Source organism: Ahaetulla prasina, chromosome 2 (assembly GCF_028640845.1).
Source record: "Ahaetulla prasina isolate Xishuangbanna chromosome 2, ASM2864084v1, whole genome shotgun sequence".
Taxonomy (NCBI): domain Eukaryota; kingdom Metazoa; phylum Chordata; class Lepidosauria; order Squamata; family Colubridae; genus Ahaetulla; species Ahaetulla prasina.
The window spans coordinates 35,071,264-35,096,642 of record NC_080540.1 but is presented as its reverse complement, the minus strand read 5'-3'; the positions used below and the strand labels follow the sequence as shown (position 1 = coordinate 35,096,642).

The following is a 25,379-nucleotide window of genomic DNA, read 5'->3' as shown; positions in this document are numbered from 1 at the left end:
CAGCAATAAAACATCCAGGATTGCAAACCATTTAAAACAATTTTGAAATGAATGATTAAATCCTTTGTATAGCCATTTTTTTTCCTTTAAAAAAGCTGACATGAATCTTTCAGACACTTTTTCAGTAATAAAAGCTAAATAAATATGACATTCATTATTTAAGATTCCATGTTCATTCTGATAATGAATCAACTGTTTATTTACTTAAATTGTGGCTTTTGCTTCGGTGTGTAATTTCTGAAAAGCAAGATATATTTAAGGAGTAATATAGATTTATGTTGACAATGGGCACAGTTCCAAGGAAGAGTGAAGTACATCTTATGCGTTTCTACCGAATTTCAGCACCTGTAGTCTAGATTTTTCTTAATTTTTTCCCAATGTCTAGACACTCTCAATTGCCATATGTTACTTAATATACAGCATGAAAGCAAGATTTGTTTAGACAACCAGATTCACAACACAGAGATAAATTCCTTCAGTTATGAATTCAGTTAGCATGAATAAATAAAGAAGATAAAATGAGCAAGATGATAGCAGCATATATAGGATGGCTGGTGAGACAAATCCATAAGGTTGAAAGGTAGGGTGGATCTTGACTACATCTCTAAAGGTTTCTTAATCAAAAGCCAACAATCAAAATTATAAGAATATTTTTCTCAATACATCTCTGGGCAATACTGAGGGGTGGCACACCTGAACTGAAGGTACAATGAAGATGAAACTGAGCAATGTAGCACACGAAAAAAAGAACTGAGTTTGTACAGTTAGTCCTTGACTTACAACCAGTTCCTTAGCAACTGGTCAAAGATACAACAGACTTACATGAGGGGTACATACGACCCGGGTTTGAAGTTCTGATAGTTAGAACCTCTGCATGGTTATGTGATAGCATTTGGCAACCGGACCAAATTTACGAACATTTACAGTGTAATTTACTTCTGGTTTTAAGCAAAACTGGCCCATAGCAAACCACTGATTCACTTTTTGTTGTTGTTGTTGTTTACATTTATACCCCGCCCTTCTCCGAAGACTCAGGGCGGCTTACATTTATATCCCGCCCTTCTCCGAAGACTCAGGGCGGCCTTAACTTAACGACCATGGCATTCACTTAATGGCTCCAGCAAAAAAATTCCTAAAATTGGGTGAGTCGCAGCTTTATGATTGTCTACGACTACCAAGATGGGTAGGTTCAATTACAGTCATAACTCAACAACTACCATTATCCTTTCCCAACCATGGAATCATGTTTATTCTATTTTGATTGCTGCTTTCTTGTTTGCATAGTTTGCTAAAGACATTTTGGTCCCTGCAGCAAAAATCCAGCTACTGCCTACACCGTACTTCATTTTGTTCTACATCACACAGAGTATAATTGAAAACACAGAATATAATTGAAAATGGATTCATTACCCCTTGAACTCACTTGCTGTTTCATCCCAGATCATTCGGTTGGCACAATTAAACAATGGTCACTATGATCCCTGCTTGCTTTCAATGTACGGCTAATGCTGAAGCGTAGTATGTATCATACAAGATAGGCCAGCAGCATTTTCAGCTTCTGAGACACCAGAAATAACAGTTAGTCCTCGACTTACGATCACAATTGAGCCCAAAAGTTATGTTGTTAAGTGTGACATTTGTTAAGTAAATTTTATCTCAGTTTACGACCTTTCTTGCCTTAGTTGTTAAGTGAATAACTGCAGTTGATAAATTAGTAACCCAATTGTCAAGTGAATTTGGCTTTCCCATTGACTTTGCTTGTCAGAAGGTCACAAAAGGTGATCACAGGTTCTTGGGATACAGCAGTGGTCATAAATATGAACCAGTTGCCAACCATCTGAATTTTGATCACATGATCATGGGGATGCTGGAAAGGTCGTAACTGCAAAAAATGGCCATGTCACTTTTTTCAGTGCTATTGTAATCTTTAACGGCCACTAAACAAACTGTTGTCACTTGAGGACTACCTGCACTTGTCCTTTAAATCTAAAAAAAAATTCTACCCTTTGATTCTACAGATTTTTGTTATGAATAAATCAGTTTGATATGCAGATATTAAGAAATGAGTGGAATGAAGAGCTAGAGGTTCATATATTGCTTAGACAATGGGAGGGTGTCTTAACTGCTTCTTAAACTATGATATTCTCTTTTTTTTAATGCTGTTTTTAGAAGACACAGCATTAAAATGGTAACTAAAATTATAACTTCAGGTAAAGAAAACATAAAATCAAAATGGTATTCCAAAATAGGATTGCTTAAGAGGAACACAAGTAGAGAATTTTCTGTGCCGTCTTTACAGTAAAAATGTTCTGTAACCTTCTCTAGATAATGTTTTCCATAATGGATATTTCTTAATTAGAACTTAATAGAAGGGTGCACCTTTCTCTCTACTCTCCCTTTCCATGCCTTATGGATATATTGTGATTCCTTATTTCTAAAAAAGAAAAGGGAAGATTCCCTCAAGCCAAACCAATTTCACATTCAAGTTGTTTTCTTAGCAATTAAACAAAAGTGGTTTGTCTGTGTCCTTCTGCGGGAATTATTTCCCCTCACTTTCCCACTCTAGCCTACCCTCCTGGCATTTTCTGATGATCCACCAGAGTTAATCAGACGTATCTGATGCTGCTTACCTTTCTTGACATTAGCCAAGGCTGCTAGAGGTCCCAGAGATATTAGACTTGTTTCTGCATGTCTCTTAGAAAATCTGTCATAAACTAATCTCACACAAACAATGGGGAGCCATTTTGTACCACGAGCTTTCATACCTTCACAGATCATCTGCACCAGACGACATCCCGGGGAAGTTATGGCTAAATGCTCCTGGTTTGGACCGGATCAACTGATCCGGGTAGTGATGGTGGCAGGTGGTTCAGAGAACCGGTAGCAAAAATCCCTGCCCCCCCCCCCAATCACCCGGTCGCCCGCTTGCCCGCTTGCTGCTTCTTTCTGGCTCACTCGCTTTTCTCGCCTGAATGGTAGGAATAGGTTGTAAAAAATGCTTTTAAAAGGTAAAAAAAAAGGCTCTGACGATCACAGCTGAGCCGCACGATTGTCAGAGCCTTTTTTTTTTTAATTCGGTGCATTTGGTGCATGGCACGCATTCTGCATCTGTGCTTGCAGTGCTCATTTGGCACACAGCGCATATGCGCAGTCAGCAAACCGGTAGTAAACCAGTTCAGATTTCACCACTGGGGTGAATCAGAGGTGTCTAGGACAACTTGTTGTGTCTCGCCTGCTTTCACCGCAGCCGGGGCCTTCTTATCTGCTTCTGAACGCTGAGGAATGTCCTAGTATGCCTCCCGGCCCCAGCCTTGGCTCCATGCCCAGACAGGCTGAGGAGGAAGAAGTACCTCCAGCCCCCAGCTCTGGCTCCATGCCCAGGCAAACGGAGCAACTAGACCCCTCCCCCTCCCCCACAGCATGTGAGCCTGAGGAAGGTCAATTACCAACAGCTGCAGACTGGAGTGACCCTCGCTTCAGAAGAATTGATAGGCGGCGGCGACAGAAGGAAGGGAGGGGCAGGCCTGGATAAGTGCTGAGTCATGGAGCCACACCCCATGGCCTATATAAAGGATCTGCTTTCTGGCATTCTCTGAGTCAGGCAAAGTCTAACATATCTTGCTGAAGTCACTTTCTGGTCTCCTGCCTGCCTTGAGAACTTTGCTAGGACTTTGGCAGAGCTGCAGAGGCACGCCTGATTCGGATTTCCCTGACCCGGTCGTCAGTGGAGGAGTGGGACACGACACAACTATTTTTCACCTTTCTTTTTAAAATTCTTAACTCTTCCCTCTGGACGTATTTCTACCCTGCCATCATCCGAAATTCTGCTCTTGCATTGTCTCTCTGTTCCTATAAGCATGCATCTAACTCACAGGTGTCAAACTCGCTGTGTCACGTTGCCATCACATGATGTTTCATGATGTTTTTCCCATTCGCAGAGTTGGAGTGGATGTGGCCTGCATGTGATGCATCCGGCCCACAGGCCACCAATTTGACACCCCCTGATCTAAACAACAAAATGCAACAATACGATGTCTCCTACAAGCTTACACCTGCATTAACATTTGAATGCTTGCCTTTGTTCGAAATTACGTAGAATTTAATATCTTTTTGGCGGTTAACATGGTTGGGTCCTATTGAATAAACAACATACAAAACACATTAATATGGATGAAATGAGCAGCAATCAATATATAAACACCTGGGTAGAGAAGATTAAGGTTTGGTATTGCAACCTTCCAGCTTTTAACTGTCCACATAAAAAATTCTTTAGAACATTTTAGAAATACCTTAGAGAGTACGGACAACTAAATGAGGTAGTCCTCATTTAGTGACCGCAATAGACAGTGGTAATTCGGTAATTAAGCTAGATGCTTAAATCATACTTCAACTTCCCTTTGCTTCACAGACCTGGGAAGATCATAAATACAAGGATTGGCTGCCAAGTTATTTTTCCATCACCATGGTATCTGTGAAGGGCTGGTGTATGAGGAAGTCGCTAAATGAGGATTCTCTGTACAACTGTCACCATTGGCAATTAGAAACCGACAATTAGAAACTCTCTGCCAGAATGCTTGTAAGAATAAAGCAACATCAGTCCTGAATCAACTTACATTAGTTACCAATTTGTTTCCATGCGCAATTGTTCATGCCTGCATTAATTTTTAAAGTACTGAAGTCCAAGCTCTTGCAGAGGCATTTTTCATATGAACACATTATAACAGGAATAACGTGTGGATACAGAATTTGATTGACGGAAACCAAGTGCAAGATATTTTGGTGAAGCAAAACCATACTACTGCAAGCCTTTCTTGGAACATCTAATAGCTCTTCTTTTTTTAGGGGGCTGAAATCTTTTATTTTGAAATGTCTCAGGCAGCTGATTCTCTTGCTTTATAGGGTGATCAATTTTACACTATATTTAAGGCTGGTATAGATCAAAAGTCAGATCGAATTTTCAAACACGTTAATATAAGATTAAACAAACTATAATTAGCGAAGAGCTATTTTATTTTTAAATAGCTACTCTATTTGAAGCATAGAGTTGAGAATATAAAATACTGTCCTATTTATCCATTTTCTTTATTGAGGGTGGAATGAAATCTTTTTTTAAAAAAAAAACAACTGTCACCACAAGGTGACAAATATACCTTACTGATTTATTAAGGACAAACATTCAACTTTGCCAAGCGTACAACAACAGTCTCACAAATGAATAAAAGATGTACAGTTTCTGCTTAATTGTGCACCCGCTCAGTTCAGACGTAATCTCTTTTTGGTTATAAGATGAGCACAAATGTGGGTGTTGTCCCCGCTTTCCTTCCTTCTTTAGCACGTCAAAATCAAAGATTCTTCAGAAAATTAATAACAATTTTCCCTTCCATCCAAAGCAATAAACATGAAATTAAACCCGATAACTACTCTTTCCTTTTTGGATTTATTGGGAGTTATTATTAATTAACTTAAGATGCATTCAAAATTAGTCCATTAAAAGGGGGGACTAAGTCTGGAGAGAGACTTTTAATGATCTCATCCCTAAAGTAAAAGGCACTTTTAATGATCTCAGGCTGGTAAGAAGCCTGTTATTAGAACACAGCAGCCTGCAATTACTGCAGGTTCAAGCCCGGCCCAAGGTTGACTCAGCCTTCCATCCTTTATAAGGTAGGTAAAATGAGGACCCAGATTGTTGAGGGAGCAATAAGTTGACTTTGTAAAAAATATACAAATAGAATGAGACTATTGCCTTATACACTGTAAGCCGCCCTGAGTCTTCGGAGAAGGGCGGGATATAAATGTAAACAAAAAACAAACAAACTGAAATTCCACTCCTAGTAACTAGGTGGCGCTTGTTCAGCAACTATCTCAGCAATCATTGGCCAATACAATAAATGAATTTAAACTTGCTTGGAATAAACATATATCCATCATCTGACAAAAATTAAACATAAAAAAATTAATAAAATATAAAAATAATAAGTAAAAATAATAAGTAAAGAAACAAAAGAAAACAAAAAAGCAAATAAATTCAAAGAACAAACTCGATGGACCATGAGACCATTTCTGCCATCAATTATCTATATTTCTACAAAGATTAACCAATGGTAATTAAAACATTCATTTTTGGAACAATAGGGCATGTATGACCATAAAAGCCCTTCCATATGAAATTGCTTAACGTCTGGTCAGTCTCCACGGCAGGAAGGTTCTAGTCAACTAATTAAGATCACAGAGCTGAGCTTGTTAATTTGTGGTGAGCACTTTGTAGAGAAGTGCTTCAAAGGAAGTAGCACCGGAAGAGATAGTTTGGACAATCTCTTCACCCTGTGATGGAGCACAAAAAGATGGAACATGGGTCAGGCACAAGACAACTGTAGCAGGGAATTTTATCTGAACGAGATGGCAGCAAATGGTCACATGGTTGGTTTAATGACCATGTTATTTGGTGACCATTTCGCAGGAACCAATTGCAGTCACTAAGCAAGGACTGTATAAGAATCTTGGTTATGGAGTTGTCTTGCTAATATTTATCTTGGGAGGTTGTTTCAACTTTTCACTTTTAGGCTATCTTGGTAACCTCCCATCCAAATAGCAGCCACGCCTAACCTTGCATTGCTTCCAAACTCAAAAAAAGACTGCCACCTGATACACTGCAGAATATTCCTCCCCTGACCAAAAAGCAAACAAATTCACCTAAAGCAAATTAGGTGCAAACAATACAACATAATAGGACCTTGGAAAAGGGATATAATTCCCCCGCAAATCTTTGCAACCTCGGATAACCTCACCACACACCCCTTGTCTGACATTAAAAACATTAAAATTGACATTAAAAATGTCAATTTTTAATTTTGCACAGCAGCAACTACAGAAATTCTATGTCGTTGTTTTTTTTTAAAAAAATAGTGCCACATGAATCAGAACTACTAATGTGTTGGTCTACGGTTCTTGTTACCTTCCATGATGAGAACAACTGCTGGGAGGGATTGCCCAAAATAGGTGGATGGCTAAAGACTGCTCACTCCTGCTATATTTCAAAAGTGCTTTATTTAAAAAGGCAGCTGGACTGGTTTTTGAGGAAGAAGATGTTTTGCTTCATCAGTTAGATTACAACTTCATCAGTTGTGATCTATCCCCCCACCATATAGTCACAAATGATGAAGCTTCTTAGATCAGAAGTATAACATAACATGTTATGATGTTGTTATGTTATGTTATGCTTCTGATCTAAGAAACTTCATCAGTTGTGACTATATGGTGGGGGGATAGATCACAACTGATGAAGTTTCTTAGATCAGAAGTGAGGCATCTTCTTTCTCAAAAGTCTAGTTGCCTTCTTTTTTTAAATAGAACAGTTTGGAAACAACTATGATCTAGAGGAGTGAGAATCTCCGTAGACATTTATTCCTGATATAGTTTCTGGCAGTACCAAAACAACATAGTTGTTTTACATAATAATACATTTAATGCCTGGAACCTGGAAGCAAAAAGAATACAGAAGTTACATAGGACTAAAAAAAAAATGAAAGCAAAGGCCTATTGGTTTCATTCATTTGTTTCTAAATCTTTCAACCTGTTTTTCATTTACAAATAATCGCAACCACAAGCCCACTGTAAGGGTAATGGCCTGAAAGGGCCAGAGTTGGGGATAACAACGACAGCAATATAATAAGCATGATGGGAAAAAAGAGACTGACTGATAATAAAGCTCAGGCTAAGGCACTCTGAACTTGAAATCCATTAGAGACAAAGAATATTCTCTTTTCACAGAGTATAATCGTCTTAAGTATAAACCATGCAGAGTAAAGGGCAAGGATCTTCAAAAGCACAATCAAGATATGCCACACTGACAAAAAAAAAAGAAGAAGAAGAAAAAGAACAGCAAAATGTCAAAATACTTTACTCCCATTTTTAAACTATTATATAAATCAGCAGAAGTGGGAAAATAATCTGAGAAGCAATACCAAAAATGAGCCGTTCCCAGTAAGACTTTCAGCAATACTGTTGAACTGAAATACAATGTTCCAGGCAGCTGAATTTCATTTGTTCAAATTCCAAGGCAAGGGTCACTTTTCTCCGTGGCCCCAGAAATGGCAGCCACCAAATCAACATGAAAACTACACAGTCCAGGACATTTTGTTGCTTCGGTACAGGCAGTCCACAGATGGTGGCTGCAATTGCAGGATCGAAGCCCCGCTCCCTTCACATGTGTACTGCATAATAAAGGGGAGAGAACTTTGACCGAGCAGTTGTGTCCGTCATCTTGTCTCTGTGCCCCCCTCCTGTCAGCCCTGTACCTGCGAGGTAACATCAAATGTTACCTGTGTGCACAATCCCTCAGAATCAAGGTCCATGATATCTAAGGCTAACCCAAGTTATGTTTGTGCCTGAGATCGAAAATCTCACAAGTCTTTGTTTCCCAAACAGCACCAATGCAATAACAACAACAACAACAACAATAACAACAACAATAGACTAAGTTAATCACTGGCTGCCCTTTCAGGATATTCAAAACCAGCTGCCTAAGGTAATGTTTTATGCTAACTAATAGTAACATTGGTCCTCAAGATGGCAAGGGTTATTTTCCATCCAACAAACATTTCACAGTTCATGAGCTATCTGCAAAGCTCTCCCGGTTCTTTTCACCTGAGGTATTTTCTGGTCCAGCCCAACTCACCTGAATATGCCCAGTAAAGATCCCCAGATGCCTTCCGCCTCCGGATCTGCACCAAACTGCCGTGTCGACTTTCATGCAGGGGGCCATCATAACCTTCAGTCAAAGCTGGGGAGGAGAAGAAGAAGAGGGAAAAGCAGAGGCAATTAGCCAAGTGACAATCCCATATAGAAAATTAAATTGTTTAGCTATTATTAAATATGGTATACCATGTTTTCATTCCTCACCATACAGTCAGAACTGAAGAAGTTTCTTGAACAGAGCTGTCAAACTCCCGGCCCAGCTGCCAGATGCATCACATGCTGGCTACGCCCAGGCCCCGGTTTAGCGAAAGGGAAAAAGTCCCGATACATCACGCGACGTTGCCATGATGACGCGAGTTTGACACCCCTATTCTTGAATGAGAAGCGAAATGTGTTCAAGGAAAAACAAGGAAGGCCAGTTGCCTCTTGAAAAAGCACCTTTGGAACAACCATGATTTGGACGACTGAGAATCTCCATAGACATATTATTAAAAATGATTTGATCAGCAGCCTCTGTGCAGCTGAAAGATACTCAGGTTAAGGCACTATAATTTTATAGTGAGGAATTCATCACCTGTATGATAGAACTGCTTCCCCCAACCTTTGTCTTCTGCTTCCTTGTTTACTGGTGAGATTATACCTTCCCCAAATTAGGCTGATGTAGGTAAATAAATCAGCAACTATTGCACCAATAAAGATAAGGAGAATTCACCTGGCCACTGCCACCTGAACAAAGGAACCAACATTCAATGAAAGGGGTTGCAGGATAACATGGAGCAAAGCCATCAATTCTGCTCAGCCTATTGAACCAAATTGTTTTCTAAGCCACAAATTTTCAAGATGTTATGGGCAGTGGCCTTGGAAATCAGAAGAGAGATGCTATGTGTTTCCAACCTGGGTATTTGTTTATTTATGAGAAAATGTATAAGGCTGCCCAACTTATTTACAGTATCTCCCTGCAGCTTACAAAAATAAAACCTCAAAACAGAAGCCAGTAAACCTCCACCATATCCTTGGCAACAACAATCATTCCAACCATTTTATGGGCTTCATATCACTCCGGGGTTCCCCAAGCCTGTTGGCAGAACTTCAGGTCCTTTCGAGAGAGTGTCAAAGTTGAGGTCAATCTTATCTCTGCAGGAATGATGTTACAATAGGAAGGGAGCCACCATGGACAAGGTCCTCCTTCTTGATCTCACTAGATGGACTTATTTAAGAGAGGGGACCCATAACATTCCCTGCAAATCGGCAGCCCACCATGGTATATATCATATTTCCAGAAACTGGAAGAATGAACTATGGTATCATCTGGAGATTATTCTCACAGACATGTTACCTCCCACCCATGTGGTTTGAACATGACTCTGTCTCTGTCTTTCTCCCTCCCCCTCTCGTCTTCCCTCCCTCCCCCCCTCTCCACACACTTGGTTTGGAAACTCCAACGTTTGCTCATTATTTTGTAAAGCTTCCATTGGCATAGTGTCCTCTTAATAAGAATACTACTAGTTTTCTTTTTGTTGTTGTTGTTTTCTCTTTGCATCCTGTGGTCAGCACAAAACAGTCCTTATTACTTTTTGTGCACCTGTGCTCTAAGTACCTAATTTATACAGTTCTTAATAATCTTTTGTCTCCAGAAAAGGGCTTCTGCCTGGAAAGGGCAACAAGAAGATTCATCTGATTGTCAAAGAATTCAAAATAATGCAAAAGGGAGAAAGTGGCTGCGCCTTGTAAGATCTGACCACCCCCCCGCCAAAAAAAAGCAAGATACCACTGCCTGGAAAGAAGATTCTTAAAAGAAAGAAAACATCAGATGGAGCAATGTCACTTTGGAGCCAAAACCTTAAATTATTTGGTTTCTAATGCTTTATTATACTGATTAAACTGTACACCACCCAGAGCCCCTCTATGAAGGAGACGGAGGGTTAAGAAGTTGGTTATATAATAAGTAAGTAAGTAAGTAAGTAAATAACCTTTGTTGCTATGTAAATTATCATCATGAGAACTGGCCTGATTTTTTTAAAAAAAATCTTAACTATGGCTAGGTTTGTTTATATTAACTCAAGTCAGGCTTCTACTCTGGTGCCTTTACCTCAGGATACATTTTACTACCACGCATCTCTGCTTCCAAATACCTACTGACCCTCTGCTATCCCAGTGGCCTAATTTCTGCTCAACTTTGCCTTTTATATCAACACCACAGCCTCCTACTAGAAGCACTCTATTGGCCTTCATCCTCGGAAAGGACCCCCATTTACTATTGTATATTATATCCGTCCTTCTTCAGACTACTCTCTTATGCATTTCTATCTAGGGAGATAAGAGATTTCAAGAGCACTGGACAATTCTCGTAATTGTACAAATCAGCCTATGGACCCACGGTTTCCAGCTGTCTTTTAAAAAATCATTATCTATATTGAATAAGTTTTTTAAATAGTGTTTTATTGTAATGTATTGTATTATTTTATCTGCCTGTTCACCGCCCTGAGTCCTTCGGGAGAAGGGCGGTATAAAAATTAAATAATAATAATAATAATAATAATAATAATAATAATAATAATAATAATAATAATAATAATATTATTATTATTATTATTATTATTATTATTATTATTATTATTATTATTATTATTATTATTATTATTATTATTATTATCTACGTTCCCCTCTTGGACTTGGAAAACCCCTTGCACCAGTGGTGGGATTCAGCCAGTTCGCACCACTTCGGGAGAACCGGTTGTTAACTTTCTGAGCAGTCTGGCAAACTGGTTGTTGGAAGAAATCATTAGGGTAGCGAACCGGTTGTTAAATTACTTGAATCCCACCACTGCCTTGCACACTTGTGGGCCATTCGCCCCCAATCTAAGGTGGGGATGGAAGAATCTGACTTAGAATGCATGTTAGCTTATCCGTAGAGGAGGGTCATGTAGGAATAGTGGATTCATTAGAAGAGCTATTGAGACAGTGTTGATTCTTGGCAAACAATTTCACGGGCTACATCTCCTTTGACTTCCATCTACAAACTGATCAATCGGTGTTCAGTTCCTGCCAGGAATTCACATTCTGGCAGGAAGGGACACTTGTTCGAAGAGAACAAAGGCAGAGAAACTTCGTTTGAGACAAATTTCCCACCCAGAGGCAGGAGTGAGAGATCCAGAAGAGAAGAAGAAGAGAATGAAGAGAAGAAACCTAAATTCCTCCCGTTCTTGCTGTTTCATGTTGGGAAAAGGAAAGGATAAAAATTGAAAAGGTGGTGATTTCTCCAGTTCTAGACAATGGGGAAAAAAATGGGAAGGGGGCAGAGAATATCCTGCAACCGCACCCTATTAAAAGGAGGAAAGGGAAGAATCAGAAGGGGAGAGAAAGAAGGAAGTAGAGAAAGAGATGGTGCAAGGAATCAAGCTGGTGAAGCAGAAACCAGTGACTTCCAAGTTAGCAAGAACCATCAAGTCAACAAAAGTCTAAAGGCAATGGTTTTTAAACTGTTTGACCCAATTACTCCTTTTCTGTAATGTTGTTACCCACAGACCCACAAACACACACACGAAGACTCTTGTTTTATGCAAGCATCTCGGCAATAGCAACCCCCCACTGAATCTTCGTCTCACAAATAAGCAATTACGAATTGCTCCATTAACCTCAGGATATGCCCAAATCCAAGAACTGCTTCTAGGGCTGTCAACAGAACACCCCAATATCTGTTGACTCAGAAACATTGGGGGGGGGGGAAGCAGTATGATTTAAAAGCTGGAGCAGAGATCTGCATAGCTGTTTGTTCAGCTGGACAGGGTAAAACAAATCCAAAGCTATGAGTCACTATCTTCTCACACATATACTAGATATTTGTATGAATACAATATTCACATTTCTAAAAAATACATAAATAAGAACTTTGATTCATGCAAAAGATAAATTTGTGCATTTATGGTTTCAATTGTGTCTGCAATAAAGAAGCCCTTCTTTCCTTCCTTCCTTCCTTTCTTCCTTCCCTTTTTGTATGATTCTGCCCCCTCATCTCCCACAGCACCTCTGGGTGTCTAACAACACATTAAAGTAATAAAATGAGCAAAAACATGTTTAGTCATAAATCCACAGCAGATACATCTAAGTGTCCGCTGTAGGCAATACCCAGAGCAACAATAAAAATCGTGCTATCTCAAAATCTCAAAGCAATCTCACTCCCACACCAAGAACACAACCAAGCCTTTAAGTTTTCTGAAAAGCTGGCAGGGACAAGGTGTTCTGGAGTTTGCTACTGCAAACAAAAAGAACAGCCTACCTGGGACCTACCTGGTGATAATCTTTTATCCACAGGACCCATAGCCTGCCTTTTGAACTTATGGGATGAACTAAAACAATTGAAGAGAAGCTATCCTACAAGTAACCCATTGCTATCCAACAGGTGATAACAGGCACCTTAAATCACACTTGGAAGTCAGCATAGCTCACAAAACAAAGCTGTAATGTGGCCGTAACAAGGTGAACCCATCACCGCCCACCCTGGACCGGTTACAGCTCTAAGATGTTCTTCAAGGACAACCCCATGTAGAATACATTGTAGTCATCCATTTTTGGAGGTGACTTAAGTGATGTCCAGGAGCTTCTGTCAAGTAAGCTAATTTGCAAATAAGGAGTTAAGTGTTCGGAGCTTTGTGATTTACAGCTCTGCCAAATGAGAAGCTTGACACATTGCCTACATTAAGTGCATACAAAAGCTGAATGGGTTTTTACAATGAAAAACGAATAAATGTGCTAGCCTGAGCATGACTGACACAAAAGCAATCAGAAGCTCAATCTGTTAAACGGGACCTTTGAGTGTAAACAAATTGAGTGACAAAACTTTCCGAAAGGTTGTATAGGAGCAGCTCTAGCGTTGGAGCTCCTACCATAACAAAATAGCCAAGAAAGGTATTGCATAGCTAAATATCTATGGAGATTTTCAGTTATCCAGGTCATAGTTTTCTGAAGGTGCTTTTTCAAGAGGCAACTGGACTTTCTGGTTTTTCTTTGAAGACGTTTTGCTTCTCATCCAAGAAGCTATTTTAGGAAATTATCGTCCAGGACCCGGCTATTTTAGGAAATTATTATCCAGTCTCCAACCTTTGCTTTGTGGCGAAGGTTGTAGAGAGTGTGGTGGCATGGCAGCTCCCCCGGTACCTGGATGAAGCTGTCTATCTAGACCCGTTCCAGTCCGGTTTCCGGTCCGGACATAGTACGGAGACAGCTTTGGTCGCGTTGGTGGATGACCTCTGGAGGGCCAGAGATAGGGGTTGTTCCTCTGCCCTGGTCCTGTTAGATCTCTTGGCGGCTTTTGATACCATCGACCATGGTATCTTGCTGCACCGGTTGGAGAGTTTGGGAGTGGGAGGCACCGTTTATCGGTGGTTCTCCTCCTATCTCTCTGACCGGATGCAGACGGTGTTGACAGGGGGGCAGAGATCGACCGTGAGGCGCCTTACTTGTGGGGTGCCTCAGGGGTCGATTCTCTCGCCTACCCTGTTCAACATCTATATGAAGCTGCTGGGCGAGGTCATCAGTGGCTTCGGGGTCAGTTACCATCTGTACGCTGATGACACACAGCTGTACTTTTCCACCCCGGGCCACCCCAACGAAGCTGTCGAAGTGCTGTTCCAGTGCCTGGAAGCCGTATGGGTCTGGATGGGGAGAAACAGGCTCAAGCTCAATCCCTCCAAGACGGAGTGGCTGTGGATGCTGGCACCCTGGTACAGTCAGCTGCAACTGCGGCTGACTGTTGGGGGCGAGTCATTGGTCCCAATGGAAAGGGTGCGCAACTTGGGTGTTCTCCTGGATGGATGGCTGTCGTTTGAAGACCATTTGGCGGCTGTCTCCAGGAGAGCTTTTTACCAGGTGCGCCTAGTCCGCCAGTTGCGCCCCTTCCTTGACCGGGATGCCTTATGCACGGTCACTCATGCTCTTGTCACTTCACGTTTGGATTATTGCAATGCTCTCTACATGGGGCTTCCCCTGAAGTGCACCCGGAGGCTTCAGTTAGTTCAGAATGCAGCTGCGTGGGTGATTGAGGGAGCCTCACGCTGCTCCCACGTAACACCGCTCCTGTGCAGTCTGCACTGGCTTCCTGTGGTCTTTCGGGTGCGCTTTAAGGTTTTGGTTACCACCTTTAAAGCGCTCCATGGCTTAGGGCCCGGGTACTTAGGGGACCGCCTGCTGTTACCTTATGCCTCCCACCAACCTGTATGCTCACACAGAGAGGGTCTTCTCAGGGTGCCGTCCGCCAAGCAATGTCGGCTGGCGGCCCCAGGGGAAGGGCCTTCTCTGTAGGAGCTCCTACCCTTTGGAATGAACTTCCCCCTGGTTTGCGCCAATTACCCGACCTTCGGACCTTTCGCCATGAGCTGAAAACGCATTTGTTTATTCAAGCGGGACTGGCTTAAATTTTTAATTCTAAACAATTTTAATCGGGGTTATTATTTATAAATTTTAAGGGTTTAAAATTTGTTTGTTTTAAATTTCGGCCATTTATGGATTATGCTTGTTTTAAGTTTTTGTTTTAATTGTACATTGTGTTGTTTTTTATAATTTGGCTGTACACCGCCCTGAGTCCTTCGGGAGAAGGGCAGTATAAAAATCTAAATAAATAAATAAATAAATAAATAAATAAATAAATAAATAAATAAATAAATAATAAGCTTCTTCGGCTCTGAAGAAGCTTCTTGGATGAGAAGCAAAACGTCTTCAAAAAAAACCCCAGAAATCCAGTTGCCTCTTGAAAAAGCACCTTTGGGACAAGAAAGGTATTGTTACAGATAATAAGAGATCTTCAGAAAGACATATAGGGGCCAACCATCTCGGGGTCCATCCATTTTTTTATGCAACGTATATCCTGGAGAGAGAGAAAAATTACCATCTCTATCTTGAGACATAATAAGGTGGTGGATCAGTGGTGGGATTCAGCCAGTTCACACCACTTCGGGAGAACCGGTTGTTAACTTTCTGAGCAGTTTGGTGAACTGGTTGTTAGAAGAAATCATTAGGGCAGAGAACCGGTTGTTAAATTATTTGAATCCCACCACTGTGGTGGATCATTCGGAAATGGACAAGAACTTTTAAAAATAATAATAATAATAACAACAGAGTTGGAAGGTACCTTGGAGGTCTTCTAGTCCAACCCCCTGCTTCAGCAAGAAACCCTACACCAGACAAATGATTATCCAACATCTTTTTAAAAACTTCCAGTGCTGGAACATTTATAACTCCTGGAGGCAAGTTGTTCCATTGATTAATTGTTCTAACTATCAGGAAATTTCTCCTTAGTTCTAAGTTGCTTCTCTCCTTGATTAGTTTCCACCCATTGCTTCTTGTTCTACTCTCAGGTAGTTTAATTTATAGTTATGTAAAAGATATAAGCAATAGCAGTATATGCTTATCTGGGAATATTATCTATGATTTCTGTGATGTATTTCTATGAAGTGTTAAGTGTCAACCACCTAACGGGGTTTATTGATGAAAATAACCCTGGTATTATACTGTTAAAATGTATCTATGTGGGGTGGGGGGAGAACGAGTTCATTACAGTAAGTTTAAATCAATTCCTACCCAATACTAAAGAGAAAAGAACAAGCTGAAGATAGATATTTAAAGGATTATCTTTAATTACAGAGAAGAGACCGTTCCTCAATGAATTGTCTTTTATAGACAGTCACACTAATTAAACTATTTTCTTCATGTGGGTTGCGAAAAGAAATGCATTCTGAAATGGAATAGATAAATGCAGAAAACTAGAAACATATAGCTGGGCCATGTAGAAGATCTATTGACTTCAAATGAACTGATTCAGAGCATACCTACCCTGAAAAGTCAAACAAAATTCATTTTCACTAGTATACAGAGAACACCAGAAAAAAATTACTGATACCATAACAACAGTTCTGTGATAGAAACTTTGCAGGTAGTCCTTGCTTAACAACTGATCTCTCAACCACCATTCAAAGTTACAGCGGATCCCCCCAAAATTATTTACGACCTAACCTCTAAGTTATGACTGCTTCCCCATGACCACGGGATTGCATTTCAGATGTTTGGCAACTGGCTCATATTTATGACCAGTAGTAGTGTCCTGTAGTCACATGACTATGATTCACTTTAACAACCACATGATTCGCTTCATGACTGTGGCAACTTGCTTTATGACCACTGTCAAAACAGTTATAAAACTGAGACAGATCATGTGGTAACCCACTTAACAGTGAGGGGTCCCTTGGTGCTCTCTGAACTTGGTTGTTTTCTTGCAGATATTTCATTACCCAAACGAGACTGTTGATATTACCTAGTTTGGGTAATGAAACATCTGCAAGAAAACAACCAAGCTCAGAGAGCACATGAGGTCCCCTCATGTCTAGGACTGGCCTAGTGGGGTTTTAATAAGGGGTTTTATTGGTTTTAAGTTCTTCAACCAACTCTAAATTTTCCTTTTAAACTGGTCTTAACTGTCTTTACTTTGGCTGTAAACCACCCTGAGTCCTTTGGGAGAAGGGCGGTATAGAAATTGAAACAATAAATAAATAAATAAATGTCAACCCTGGGCTACAAATATTCTTGTTTATTGGTATCATTCAAAATTCTGAGCTCAATTTTGGTCATTAAATGAGGACTACCTATATGGAAATATTTGTGTCAGTATGGTCAACCCTGTTTGTCTCATTGGAAACAGAGAGCACAAACACAAGTACCACTGGACTACATTTAAATTCCATCCTTGAAATTCATTTATTAGCTCCGGAAGGAGAGTTGGAAGTTCTCGTGCAGTCATGCCCCAGTGTGAGAGGCATACACACAGAGACCAATGCAAGGCACCAGGAATCTGAAAAGCAGAGATTTGGCCAAGAGATGCATCCTGACAGAATAGAAAGATTAGAAATTTACTCTCTGGTGCACTTCTGTGCAAAGCTGGAGGAGGTCTTTCATGGTAATTAACAGCTCAGTATAAATACAGACATAAATGTCATAATAGTCCTATAACACAGCCTTTGCCAATCTGACAGATACGTTGAACAATTACTTTCATGTATTTTTTTCCCACCTGTTGGATGATGAAGACTGTCAATCACGGTTTCTTTTTTGAAAAAAAATCTGGTTGAGGAAAGCTACTTTTGTGTCAAGTTCCTCATGTGTTGTAAATGTTGTACCTTGATGAACGTATCTTTTCTTTTATGTACACTTAGAGCATATGCACCAAGACAAATTCCTTGTGTGTCCAATCACACTTGGCCAATAAAAATTCTATTCTATTCTATTCTGGTCTGCTCCTCAGACTGACGAAATCCTAGCTAAACTGCAGATCTATTGTCAAACTGGGGCACAACATTTAGATCAAGAAGAATCCCAGATTCAGTGGCACTACAGGTAGACCTCAACTTACAAGTGTTCATTTAGTGGCCCTTCAAAGTTACAACAGCACTGAAAAAAGTGATTTATGACCATTTTTCACACTTACCACCATTGCCTCATCCCTGTGGTCATATGATCTAAATTCAGAGGCTTGGCAATTGACTCCTATTTATGATAGTGGCAATGTCCCAGGGTCCCATGTGATCCCCTTTTGTGACCTTCTGACAAACAAACTCAATGGGGAAGCCAGATTCACTTAACAACCGTGTTGCTAACTGATTAACTGCAGTGATTCACTTAACAAACGTGGCAAGAAAGGTTGCAAAATGGGGCAAAACTCACTTAACAACTATAACAACAACAACAACAACAACAACAACAACAGAGTTGGAAGGGACCTTGGAGGCCTTCTAGTCCAACCCCCTGTCCAGGCAGGAAACCCTACACCATCTCAGACAGATGGTTATCCAACATTTTCTTAAAAATTTCCAGTGCTGGAGCATTCACAACTTCTGCAGGCAAGTCATTCCACCCATTGCTTCTTGTTCTACCCTCAGGTGCTTTGGAGAACTATCTTGCTTAGCAACAAAAATCTGGGGCTCAATTGTGGTCATAAGTTGAGGACTACCTGTATAAGTAGGGCTCAGAAGAATTCTGAAAACTGACAAATATTGTGCCTGAGGGACTTCATCTCACATCAATCCATTGCTATTGTCAATCAACCCATAAATTGGAAATACATTAAAAAATAGATGCACATTTGCATCTAAACTTCATCTTCTAGCTTTACTTCTTCCCCTCTGTCCACTTCAAAATTCAGGTTAGAAGAGAAAATTTTAAATCTAAAGCAATAACTAAAGGTTCAACATGGTATCTAACACAGGTACAATTTCTCTGTAAAAAGAAAAGTCTTAATTTCTTACTTCCATGTCTCTGCTAGACTTTCCAAAGCTACAAGGGTAAAGAGAACAGATTTAAAGAGTTTATAGATTCTGAGGAGAAAACACTCCGTCAGCACTCAAAATTTAATCAATTGTAAAATCTTTTGTACTTGGAATCTGAGTTCCAAGAATGGCAGCGTGGCTCTTCTATGGTACGGCTATGAATCACGCTATTGATTTCAAGTATCTTCTGTGCAGAAAATTAAATTATGCAAATCCAGGGCTTTATGAATCCTTTACTATAGTGGTGTAAAATTGAGCACTTGCTTAAGTCAGCATCTTATTTATGCAATTAAACATCTGATGCACCTCTGAAAATGCCCAACTTTCAGTCACCTCGTGGTAGGTTCCCGAAATGATGATAAATCTAACTTGTAATGGGCAAGAAGCTGAAAGCTCTTGTAACACATAAGGTGTTCATCTGTTAAAGAAACAAACAAAAAAATAGTAATACAGGATGGAATCTTCAATGAACACCTGTGCTGTTTCTAGTAAGGTGCAACATGTGGAGGAAATACTAAAAGAGGTACAAATGATTACTTCATTTTCATTTATTAAAATCCCTGGACTTTTAATAGATTATCATCTTTAGTGCCCTGTTTCCCCGAAAATAAAACATCCCCTGATAATAAGCCCAATCGAGTTCGAGAAGTTTGATCGAACTCACGAGAAGGCTTTCTTTTACAGCGTGTTTCTCTGGACACAACAAGAAGGAATGCGACAGAGCTGGAAAGGTAAGACACCCGCCCCCGCTTCTCATCCACCCTACCTGCCACCCCCAAATTGCATCCCTAAAGGGGGCGGGTGGCTAAGCGAGGGGCAGGAGTCCTGTCATGCCCGGCTAGGGAAGGGAGAAGAGACAGGAAGGGGAGCCAAGTTTCGCTTCATGCGTCTCACTTCTCCCCCACTCCACCTGCCACCCTTCTCGATAAAGAGACGGCGGAGAAGGGAAGGAGCTGCTGCCATTGGGGTGGGGTGAGACATGTTGGGCCGTTCAGCCGGCACGAAGAACAGGAAGGAGAGGCAACGGCAGCGATAGGAATCCCAAGCTCTCTGCCTCCTGCACCCCCAAAATAATAAGACCCCCCTGATAATAAGGCCAAGTCCTTATTTGGGGGGGGGATCAAAAGAAAATAAGACTCTGACTTATTTTCGGGGAAACATGGTACTTTCTTTCTTTCCTCTTTTTCTACTCACCTTTTCCTCTTAGTGAAACTCTTTGGGTTCTTCTCATTTTTACTTTGAGTGAGAAGATACTTTTTCCCAAACCTTCTGCGACCTCCCTTAGTATGCAGTATGGTGACCTTCTGACTACTCTAAAAATCCATGTTCTGCAAAGGAATTCTGTTTTAGCATTCTAGATACACACTGGGAAGGGTGTTCGCTGGTGTAATCAATCAATCAACGGAACATATTCAGTGCCTTTCCAACCATAAGAATTATTATAGATTCACCATGCCAGGCTCTACCCAGGAAACTCTGTAATCTATAATTATAGGGAAGTTATTTGTAGCTAGGGATTTTTAGAAAAAGATTCTGAGATACTAAATAGTCTATGGCTGTTCAGAAAATCAAAAGGAAGCATCTCCAAGACATTTCATCTATGGTCTATAGCCACCATGCAAAACATTTTCATATGTACATATATCTACATGTATACACACATACACATACAGACACACACACACACACACACATATATATATACTAGGGGTGAAATGTTACCAGTTCAGGTGAACCAGCAATAAAAAAAAAAGCTACCAGTTCATCTGAGCCGGTATTTCCGACGATCAGCTGTGCCGCACGATTTATAGTCGCTAGAAAGCAGGATTTCCTAATCTAAATCTAGATTTAGAATCTAAATCGCGCAGCACAGCTGTTCCCCCACCCCCTCGCTCTTCTACTTGCCTTGTTAAGCCTCCTTTTTCCGTGCAAAGCGTGCATTTGGCGCACAGTGTGCATGTGCATGCAGTTGGGGCCCACCGCACATGCACTGGCAGTGAACCAGTGGCAATCCGTGGAGGATTTCACCACTGATACACATACACATGTACAGACACACATATGTATCTCATATGTATTCTCATATGTATCTATCAGCAACTCTAAAATAGACAAATGCCAAGCACTATAATATTCCCATTTTGAATCTTAAATCTAAGAGACTCTGGAGCCTGGGACCAAAAGGTTTGTAGAGATGTAACACAACTCCCCCTAATTGGGGGTAAGATTTTTTTTTTTTTAATCTATAATGCGTATCCTAAAGACTTGACAGAATGAAAGGCAAAAAAATAGAAAAAGAGCAGAATAAAACTGCATTCTTTTAAAACAGCTTCATGCTTCATGGGACCCTGAGGCAAGATTAAAAGACTTGGGGTTGGCTGCCAGGAGGGCTTTTTTTTATGAAAAACTGCAGGAAAAGTAAATTAGCCATGCATCCACAAACAGTTATTGCAGATTAGTGCTTTTCTGCCGAAGCAAAGTAGAAGTAGAATTTCCTAACCAACGTGTCATGTTAAAATCATTCATGGAAGAGACAAGGACGAGGATTCTGGGTTTTGTTGTTTGGTTCAATTATCTGTAGGAGAAAATCTGAGAGCATTCCTCCTGTCGTAAGACACAATTAAGATTCCTGGAGCACAAACCCTCTATGACAGGGGTCTCCAACCTTGGCCACTTTAAGCCTGGCGGACTTCAATTCCCAGAATTCCACAGCTGGCTTTGCTGGCTGGGGAATTCTGGGAACTGAAGTCCGCCAGGCTTAAAATGGCCAAGGTTGGAGACCTCTGCTCTATGATACAACAATGGCAACCAAGACTGATGCAACCTCAAGCATAATGGGAATGGAACAGAAACAGCAGCCAGAAAAATGGAAATGGTGTTTTATTTTTGCTAAGTTTAGCAATTTGGTGAGGAAAAAAAAAAAAAGGCCTGCCAAATGCCAGCACAGAACAGCCTTTACTGTACTCAGGCGCTAAAAAAGGTAAGGCCTGGTTAGTTCTCGGAGGGCAGACTTTTAGGAAATTCCAAGGGATTTAGGGAGTTTAAAAAATACCAAAAAGGACGAAATGGCTGGGGGTGTTGTTGTTAGGAAAGCTACACCGATGTGTCCAAGGGTGACTTTATTTTAAAGATAAGGCAGATAGAATCTAAAGCTATTCTAAACGTATTTCAGAAATAATCCATAGAATCTATGGCTCTATGGCTGGATTAAAGCATCATGCTAAGCCAAGAGATCTTTTTGTTGTTGTTTATTTGGCTTAGAGTGTTATATAAATACAGCAATTGAGAATTCTAAATCACCCTCTATTGTCAGTGGTAAATAAACGCTGGGGTCCTTGGACATCTCTGAGCTTGGCTGCTTTCTTGCAAATATTTCATTACCCAACTAGGTAACAGCATGATGTCATGATGTCTCTGAAGACCTTGTGAAACCTGGACTGAGTTCCAACATTCTGCTAAAACAGTGTTCTTCAAATGTGGCAACTTTAAGATGTGTGGAGTTCAACTCCCAGAATTCCCCAACCAGCTATTCCAAGTTTTTTTTAAAAAAAATGTTGTGCTAAATCATGGCCTGCTTAATTATAATTTATTCTAAGTAAACTATGGTAGGGATATGGTGGTTCAGTAGCAAAGACGCTGAGCTTGTCAATCAAAAGGTCGACAGTTCAGCGGTTCGAATGCGTAGTGCCGCGTAACGGGGTGAGCTCCTGTTACTTGTCCCAGCTTCTGCCAACCCAGCAGCTTGAAAGCATGTAAAAAATGCAAGTAGAAAAAATAGGGACCACCTTTGGTGGGAAGGTAACAGTGTTCCGTGCACCTTTGGTGTTTAGTCATGCCGGCCACATGACCACGGAGACATCTTCGGACAGCGCTGGCTCTTCGGCTTTGAAACGGAGATGAGCACCGGCCCCTAGAGTCGGGAACAACTAGGACATATGTGCAAGGGGAACCTTTACTTTAAGTAAACTACAATTTATTCATCAACAGAAGAGAATATTTGTAGCTCATGGTTCAACTATGGGGTCTTTGGTGCTCTCTGAGCTTGGTTGCTTGCTAGCACATGTTTCATTACCCAAACTAAGTAACATCATGATGTTATGAATTCTGGCAGTCAAAGTCCATACTTCTTTAAAGTTGCCATGTTTGAAAAAACAAAAAAACCACTGGTTTAGGAGAATGTTGGAACCCTATGCAGATTTCACAAATTCTTCAAACGAGACCAGCCCTCAGTCTATGTGGAGAGCAACAAGCAAGCATCAAGGGAGAGTGGTTTCTTTGCAACACACACTTCCAGAGCTGTAAACAATTCATGTTCCCCAGCTGAATGTCCTATTATCTCCTCTGTCAGCTGCTTCCAGTGCACACCTGTACAACCCCATTACTGACAAAGCGCCTGCAATATTAATGGTTGCTTATGTGGAACAATAGTTTCCCTCACAGTTCATGGAGTAAAGTATTCTTACCATGCCCAATTTCCTTCTATTTTAATCAACATGAAATGTCAGATCCAACACACTGAGTAAAATAACTCTCTCTTTATGTCACACAGCCACCGTTAGCTGAAGCAACGAAATCTCACACTGTTTATTTAACATTCTAATCGGCTTCCCATTTGCTCTGTCTCATATTAAAATTTTCAATCAAATGCACTTGATAAGTTCCCTCAGAGGTATAGTAAAGTAAATCCTCTCTGAATATCTTTCACAACTTTTGGAGGTTAAGTTAGAGATAGAGATAGGTTAAGTTAGAAACAAAAGTCGAGTGCAGAAATTGGTTTACTCTGCACACCATTTCCTGAATAAACTCTATATAAGGGGTGTCAAACTCACGGTGTCACTGCAGCGTCACGTGATATATTGGGACTTTTTTTCCCCTTTGCTAAACCAGGCGCGGCCGGGGTCAGCATGTGACAGATCTGGCCTGGGGGCCACAAATTTGACAGTCCTGCTCTGCATACTGTCTGTCTTACTATTAAAAAACCATATCTGAGATATTAGTGCAAAAAACCAGAATATTAATCATTCAGCCTGTAATACTACATAATTTTCACCACTTATTTTTTATTTTAGACCTTTTGCTATTTTCTTACCAAACTGAAATCTTGCCTACTTTGAAATCATGTTACCGATTATTAAACAGATTCTTAATCCAGCTCAGAGCCATAAAATATGAATTTACTAACTTAAAATAATGGAAGTTTATTGCACAGACATGCATCTTAACCGTTATGCCCTTATGAGTTAGACATGCCTAAGGTTATTTCAGTTTACAAGCTATTTGTGGTTGGCACATGGGTATATGTTGCATTGGTGTATTTTTTCTATAGTGATTAATTCTGAGGTCTGCAATTATTTTTATGATGTAGTTATACCATCTTTCCTACATTTTAAATGAATATACACAACATACAAACTTAAATGCATATTGAACATACAAACTTACAAGCATATACAATTCGATAAGCATATACAATACACAACATACAAACTTACAAACACACACAACATACAACAGAGTCCAGAATGTACGTTTTGTTTCGATGCTGTTGAACAGTTATATGAGGGAACCCTATTTTTAATTTCATGTTGCCTTAAGGTTTAACATATTTAATTTATTATGTTTCATAATCTGCCCTGGCTAAGATGAGTAGCCATATAAATTGGCAAAATGAATAAATAAATATATTTACAAAGATATGCTTCCTCAAGTGCTAATCACCAAGTTACAAATGATTAAAGCTTAATATTGTGCGATGCTCCTTATCACTATTCAGTTTTATGTTGATACTCCCACAAATTTTAGATATATAAAAGTTATTTTTGATTTCCAATTGCTAAGCTCATTGACATAGCACCTCTAAAAACGCCTTAGAGGCAAATGGCAAAAAAGAACTTTATTATTAAAAGCCAAAATCAAATGCATATAATAATTTTTATCTCTAACATAGCAGATTTCTGTTCAGTCATGTTACCCATATTCTCAACATATATAAATATGAATAACAATAACAACAATAATAATTCTTTATCTATTGCATATGACTGTATCATCGAGTTAAAAAACAACAGAAAATAATGGCACATATGCAGGATATTTATCATTCCTGAATTCAACCAGAATTCGTTCTAGGTAGTCTGTCTTCTTTAGATTGATCTTTGACATTTCATTTTCCCTAGTAATACCTAAGTCTGTTCCCTCCAAGAAGTATGACAGCTTACCCAAACTGTCATACTTTAAGTAAGGAAAGGATCTAAATGCACAGCCCTTTCTGCAAAGTATAGTTTACAATCAAACAGGTAAGTCAATCTTCAACATCTGGTACAATATATCCTCTCAGTCTTCCTTCAATTGAAAGTGCATGGAACTTTCATATATTAC

General features: G+C 40.1%; 1 protein-coding gene across 3 annotated transcripts in view; it reads right to left on the bottom strand.

The window, feature by feature from the left end:
* The window catches only part of PTPRG (protein tyrosine phosphatase receptor type G), a 783,870-nt gene that overhangs the window by 603,374 nt on the left and 155,117 nt on the right, over nucleotides 1-25,379 (bottom strand). For all 3 annotated transcript variants that reach the window (XM_058166065.1, XM_058166066.1, XM_058166067.1), the window contains exon 2: nucleotides 8,675-8,779. In XM_058166065.1, coding sequence (XP_058022048.1) covers nucleotides 8,675-8,779 — 105 coding nt within the window. The remainder of the gene's footprint in view (nucleotides 1-8,674; nucleotides 8,780-25,379) is intronic.